The following is a 6,355-nucleotide window of genomic DNA, read 5'->3' as shown; positions in this document are numbered from 1 at the left end:
AGCTTTCCTCTCTGCAGTCCAGGGACAGGAGGGAAGGCAAGCAGGACCCCCCCCCGCCCCTTTTCCCCCGCTGCCTGGGGGTCTCCGGTTAATGGGGCAGAGCTCTGCTCTCCTTTTTTTAATCCGGGGGGTAACAAATCCTGTCAGGCTGGCTTTGGGCTGCCTTAGTCCTGCTCCTGTGGGGCTATCAGGGGGCTGAAGCCCTGCCGGGAGCGTGGAGGCTCCCAGAAGGGGGTCAGGTGCGGCCCCCCATGCCGGATTTTACCTCTCAGCCTCCACTTGCTGCAGGGCAGATGGCTGTAACTTCACTCTGCCCCTCCAGCACAGGAGTTGAAAGCTGGGGGCTGGGGGAGGGCACAGCTCATATGGACCTACACATCCTTCCCAGCAGAGATGGGATGTCTGAGGCCGATCGGCCCCTCTGCTTGCTGCGGGAGAGGGGTTAACTTAGGCTGGGGGGTGGGAACCCCGTTGTTCTCGCTTCTGCACCGAGTTCCCTGGTGCTCAGCCACCAATGTGATAACTGTGGAATTTGCAGGGCTTTCCTGGTGTGGCTAGATGTGGGGCTCAGAGCAGGGAGGGGAGGACAAAAGCCAGGCATGAGTGGGAGCATCCTCCTGGCTCAGCTCCCCTGGCTTGGCTGCCTCCTGCATGGAAAGAGCCCTTCGTCTGCTTCTCTGGGCAGTGATGGAGGGAAAAATCCTCGTGACTTTTGAGGAGAGGTGAGAAAAGGAGAGGGATACCTGGCTCCAGAACTGCTCCCTGTGAGGAGCAGAGCACAAGGCAGTCGGGAGAATATGAGGCAGCCCCTCAAGTGGGATTGCAACAGGCTGGGCTCTACCTGCTAGGGGAGAGGGCTGAAGCGGATGAGAGGGTATGGGTCAGCATCCAGTCAGGGCAGCGGACGAGGGGGTTGCACAGCAGCACATTTTGGGGGTGGGAGCTGCTTTTGTAGCGTGGTAGGAAGCGGAGGGCCCCAAGATGTGGCACATCACACAATACTGCTATCACATGTTCTCTTCCTTGCAGATCGAGATGGCCGCTTTGCTCTGACCCATCCAAATCTCCACCCGAGTGATGCTGGAACCGGGCTCTGGGAGCGGCCACGAGGATGCCTGAGGTGCTGAGCTCCTCCTGCCTGCTGCTCTCCCTGCTCACCCTGCACTGGGCTTGCCTCCAGCCGGGCCGAGCTTTCCCCAGCAGCGCCGAGTACCTGCAGCGTGGCTGGCAGCGGCTGCTGGAGGAGGGTGAGGGCTGCGCCGAGTGCCGGCCGGAGGAGTGCCCGGTGCCGCGCGGCTGCCTGGCCGGCACGGTGCGGGACGCCTGTGACTGCTGCTGGGAGTGTGCCAACCTGGAGGGACAGATCTGTGACCTGGACAACACCAACCACTTCTATGGCAAATGCGGGGAGCACCTGGAATGCCAGCTGGAGGCTGGAGACCTGCAGCGCGGCGAGGTGCCCGAGCCCCAGTGTGCCTGCCTGTCGCACCAGGCGCTGTGCGGCTCCGACGGGCGCACCTACCCCCAGATCTGCCGCTTCCTCGAGTCTGCCCGTGCCCACCCCGATGCCAACCTCACCGTGGTCCACGAGGGTCCCTGCGAGGCAGGTAGTGTGTGGGGAGAGGGAGCGCGAGGATGGGAGGTTGGCTTCAATATTTCAACCAGAGGCCCCTCTGCAGTGGGTCTGGTGCAGGGGGAGGCTGTGCCAAGTCGGCTCGGGATTTATGGGAGGCGGTGAGCACTGCTGGCTGGGGCAGAGCCAGGCGTCGTTAGCGAGCTTTTGGCTGCAGCGTGCATGGAATGTGGCTGGGGCCAAGGAACGCCCCAGGAACGTGGCTCCTTCATGGAAAGCTGGGCCAGGTCAGTGGGCTGCACTGCTTCCATGTCCCGTTTGAAGCCATGTGTGTGACTATGGGCTTGGGACAACCCACTGACACCACTCGCTGCAGCTGAAGGAGGGGATCGGGGTTGACTTTGTTTTCTGTATCTCGTGGGATCTTTGAGCTTTTTCCCTCTTGGCTGCCCATAAGAGCTGGGACAGGCACAGGGAGAGGAGAGGTTTGTGGCCAGGACGGGAGACCCAAAGGCTGCATCACAGGGGAACTCCTTGTGCAGGTGGGGGAAGTGAGGCTGGGAGGGATTGGAGCCCTTCGTGGGTCACTGGCGAGCTGGAGAGTGACCTTCTGCAAATGTGGGTGAGGAGAGGGGAATGGGAAGGGTCCTGGCATCACTACCAGAGCCTGATACCCTCAGCCCAGTATGCTTCCCTGTCTCCTCTCCATCTTCCATTCCCAGAGCCTCAAATCACCTCCCCTCCTTATGATGTGTGGAATGTCACTGGCCAGGACGTCATCTTTGGCTGCGAGGTCTTTGCCTACCCCATGGCATCCATCGAGTGGAGGAAGGATGGCACAGAGATGCTGCTGCCGGGAGATGACCCCCACATCTCTGTCCAGGTGAGTGGTTGGCACAGGGGGGATGGTGACCGAGATGTGAAAACATCTCTGATCATTGCTGAACTTGCATACACAGGATGCGCAGGGGGATCAGCCTGGTTCATCTCCACTTACCATGCCTGCATCCTGCCTGTGGCCAGACCAAATATAGCCCTCTTGGGTCATACCCAGCTATTACAGGGTGTGGATGGAGGCATCCTCCATCCCTGGCCACTGTACTGAAATAGCTGCCTGCAAACACAGCTGCAGCACAGCTGGGGCCAGAGGAGGCTGTTTCTTGCTGGGGACAAACAGGACATAGTACAGTTGGCGCCAGGGAGCTTAGGGCTGGCTCCAACCCCAGAGCAGTGCTTAATAGGGTAAAGAGAGCTTCTCCACATCCCACTCTCACCTCCCCAAAGGGTCATCCCACGGGGGTTCCTTCACCCTGGGGCTCACTGCTGTCTCTCCCTTTGCAGTTCAGAGGTGGCCCCCAGAAGTACGAGGTGACCGGCTGGCTGCAGATCCAGGGCGTGCGGGTGACGGATGAGGGCACGTACCGCTGCTTCGCCAGGAACAGGGTTGGGGCTGTGATGGCAGTGGCCAGCCTGACCGTCCTCACTCCGGGTGAGCAGAGGGAGGGGACCTTTGGGCAGGGCACTGGCTTTCGAGGGTGGCAGTGTCACAGATTTCCCGTGCTGCTGTTTCAGACCAGCTCAACCTGACGGGCTTGTCCTTGCCGGAACCCCGTGCCGTGCCTGAAGACTACGTGGACAGCGAGGAGGAGTACTACTAGCCCAGCTGCGGAGCTTGGCACTGGGCAGCACTCGCCCCAGGGTGCTTTGGGGTTCAGGGATGGATCCAGAGCACATACTCCAGCCCTGAGCAACTCTCTGAACACCTCTGTTTTGGGCTGGAGACACAGAATCACAGAATGGCCTGGATTGGAAAGGATCTCAACGATCATGAATCTCCAACCCCCCTGCCACAGGCAAGGCTACCAACTCCCCAATTTAATACTATACCAGATTGCCCAGGGTCCCATCCAATCTGGCCTTGAACACCTCCAGGGACAGGGCATCCACAACCTCTCTGGGCAGCCTATTCCAGATGACAGTGTGGCTTGTGTGTCACCCTAGGGGCAGAGACATCCAGAAGCTTGCTGCCAAAATGCCCTTCTTTCCCATTTTGTTCTTAACCAGAAAAGTAGTGATTTGAGGCAACATGACATTTGTGGTTTCACCCCTGAACAGTGTTGTCCTGAAGGCCCACGTGGCCACAAACACTTTGGCTTTTTTGGATTGGCTTTATGCTTCTTCTCCCAAGCAGCTCTCTGTGCTGACATCTCAGTGAGTGATGAGCCAAGTGTACACTCAGGGCTCTAGGCAACCAACAGGGATCGTCCCATGGGGTCCCTTCAGGTTGGCTGCTCTCTTTCCCTTTCTTCTTTCTTCCCTTCCTCTTTCTCTTGAGAGCTGGCTCAGACGATGCAATTACAGCATCAAAACCTGAGCGAGCAAATAAAAGGGGTTTGTCTGGAGTTGGCAGCGGCCCAAAATTCCTTCAGCCGGTGAGGCTGAGCTGGTCCCCACCCCATGCTGCAGCCAGCAGTAATGCCTCCCCAACCGCACCGGGTCCCTGCACCTCTGTGGTGGCTCCTGGGCTCTTTCCATGATGGTGAACCCCATGGAGCTGGGACAGCCTTAGCTCCTGTGCTGCTTCTGCTGTTGTTTGGGCCATTTCCTCCACTGCTAATCCCCTCTCTGTTCTGTACACCGAGTGTTTGGTGGAACTGGGCCATGCTGTGGCTGTGGCTGCAGTAGGGAAACCTGAGAGCATCCCATGGCTCGGAGCCACCTGGCCCTTTGTTGACACCTAGCCATGCTCCTGTGCCAGCTCTGCCTGTGCCACTGTGTCACCAGGCTGGTGGGGACTGAGGGGCTGGAGCCCATCCATAGGGCGGCAGCTGCAAATCCAGGTCTCTGCTCCCTGCAAGGCAGTGGGGTTGGTGTCCCCTGTGCCACTGAAAAATTAAAGGAGTTGATATCGCTGTGCGCCTGGAATCGGTCACTGCCACAGAGCATAATTGAGGTTATTTGTTGTCTCTGAAATGTTTGGTCAGCTCTGCACGGGTGCCTCCTTGAAGGGATGCATAAGGACAGTGCTTAGCTCTGGGCACCTGGAGGGTCCTGGGGATCTGGGAAGCCTTGCTAATGTGGCCACCAGGTGCACATGTCACAGCACCTCCTATCTGTCCAGGGCACCCCATGATACCAAAGGCTATCGCAGGGCTGGGGACAAAGGAAAGGGTCCCATCCTGCCGTCATCCAGGGATGTGCTCTAAAGGAGCGATCAAACCTCCACCAGACCCAAAGCCCTATAGGGTACATGCGGGGTTGGTGCTTTTTGGCCACCCCGAATGTTTTGGCTGCTCTGCTTGTGCACTCACAGCTCAAGCTCTCTGGAATCAGTTGCTTTCTGCCACAAATCTGCAGTTTCTTGAGCCCGAATCCACAGTGCACCCAACCTCTGCTGCTGGGTTTTTTCACAGCCTCTTGCACGAGGGCACATCATAGTCCCCAGAACGCTCCAGGACCAGGGTGGTGACTGCCCAGGGGTGACCCGAGGGTGTCCCACTGCCCTAATGGACGCTCTCAATGCTCGTCCCACCCTCGCGTTCTGGTGCTGCCAGCGGCTTGTTCAGGCGCACGCATCCAGAGTAGCCACCGAATCGCGGGGTGGGAGCCAGGAGCGGGAGCTGCAGCCCTACCAGCGGCTGCCGCCGTCCTTCCCCGGGCTCGGGGGGACCGCAGTGCTGTCCCCATCCGCCGCCGAACAGTGCCACCTCCCGGCAGAGCCACCGCGGGACGCGGGGCTGAGCACCCGGTGCAGCTCCCTCGCTTGGCCGCGGGGAAACTAAGGCACGGAGCAGCCAAGCTATGGAAACTCAAGCATTGCGGCCACCTGCGCGCAGGACCTCTGTCCCCAGCCTGTCCCCAGCCCTGGGGACAGCAGCATCCCTTGTATCGTCTGCACGGTGACCCCTCCTCGCCCCGATTCAGGTTGAAGAAGAGCACTTCCCTGCCTCTGCCCTGCGCTTACGCTGCCTGATAAATAAAATGGAAACAAATCCTCCAGCGTTTGCAGCAAATGGGTCTCCACGGGGGGTGGCTTTCAATAATTCGAATGCCGCCGCAGCGCAGAGCCCATGCCAATGGGTTTTAATAAACACTGCCGTAATGTGACATGCAATTTATTATTCAGCTTAAAACAGGAAGCAAAGAGTTTAATAACTGCGGCAGGTTGCCGTCTCTGGCACTGCGAGGTGCTGGCTGAGAGGGGGTGGCACGTCCCCAAAGTGAGGGGCTGGGGTTCAAGTATGCTTTGGGGAGTGCTGGTTTGGCTGTGTCTGATGCTTGGGGGGTTATCTGGGCAATGTGGGGGGGTGGCCTTATCGCAGGGCTGGCTGCTGTCTCTCCTCACGGTGTTTTTTGGCCCTGGGGCTGCTCTCTGTCACTTCTCTGGTCCGTAACAGCCGGAGGCAGGCGGAAACGGGAGCCTCCGTGCCTGGTCCCTGCTGCTTCCGAAGTGGGGGGATCTGGCTTGCAATTACCATGCCTTTGGCTTGGCAGGCCTCAAAGTGTGAGTGATGGCAGCAGCCCCTGCACCCGTGAAAGCTGGGGGGTGCCTGTGCTCTTTCACAGCCTGCCAGCCCCACGCCCTGGGGAAACTGCAGCTCCTGGGTGAACAACCTGTAAATTCACATCCCAGATCTGGGATGTCCTGAGCGTGCAGTGATGGTTTGGAGCACATCAGAATGGGTCTCCTGGCCTCGAGTCACCCCAAACTCCACCTCTCTCTCTTTGCCACCCGCCCATGGTTATGGAAGGGTTAAGCTGAAGGTCTCAGCTGAGCAAGTG

The 6,355-nt window shown here is 59.0% G+C and overlaps 1 protein-coding gene across 1 annotated transcript; it reads left to right on the top strand.

The window, feature by feature from the left end:
• The first annotated feature begins 1,012 nt into the window (after positions 1–1,012).
• KAZALD1 (Kazal type serine peptidase inhibitor domain 1) lies at positions 1,013–5,567 on the top strand. The gene is made up of 4 exons (XM_010714629.3): positions 1,013–1,607; positions 2,296–2,456; positions 2,915–3,062; positions 3,146–5,567. The coding sequence occupies exons 1-4, from the start codon at positions 1,112–1,114 to the stop codon at positions 3,229–3,231; spliced, it is 891 nt and encodes a 296-aa protein (XP_010712931.1). The 5' UTR covers positions 1,013–1,111; the 3' UTR covers positions 3,232–5,567.
• Positions 5,568–6,355: the final 788 nt, after the last annotated feature.

The sequence above is a fragment of the Meleagris gallopavo genome, chromosome 8, assembly GCF_000146605.3.
Source record: "Meleagris gallopavo isolate NT-WF06-2002-E0010 breed Aviagen turkey brand Nicholas breeding stock chromosome 8, Turkey_5.1, whole genome shotgun sequence".
NCBI classification, from domain to species: domain Eukaryota; kingdom Metazoa; phylum Chordata; class Aves; order Galliformes; family Phasianidae; genus Meleagris; species Meleagris gallopavo.
This window is presented reverse-complemented; position numbering and strand designations above follow the sequence as displayed.

What these genes read in the sequence shown, in the direction of transcription:
- KAZALD1 (XM_010714629.3), top strand. Translation starts at nt 1,112, where the DNA reads ATGCCTGAGGTGCTGAGCTCCTCCTGCCTGCTGCTCTCCCTGCTCACC. An exon ending in CGAGGGTCCCTGCGAGGCAG is followed by an intron (nt 1,608 to 2,295) that starts GTAGTGTGTGGG and finishes TTCCATTCCCAG; the next exon opens with AGCCTCAAATCACCTCCCCT. An exon ending in ACCCCCACATCTCTGTCCAG is followed by an intron (nt 2,457 to 2,914) that starts GTGAGTGGTTGG and finishes CTCCCTTTGCAG; the next exon opens with TTCAGAGGTGGCCCCCAGAA.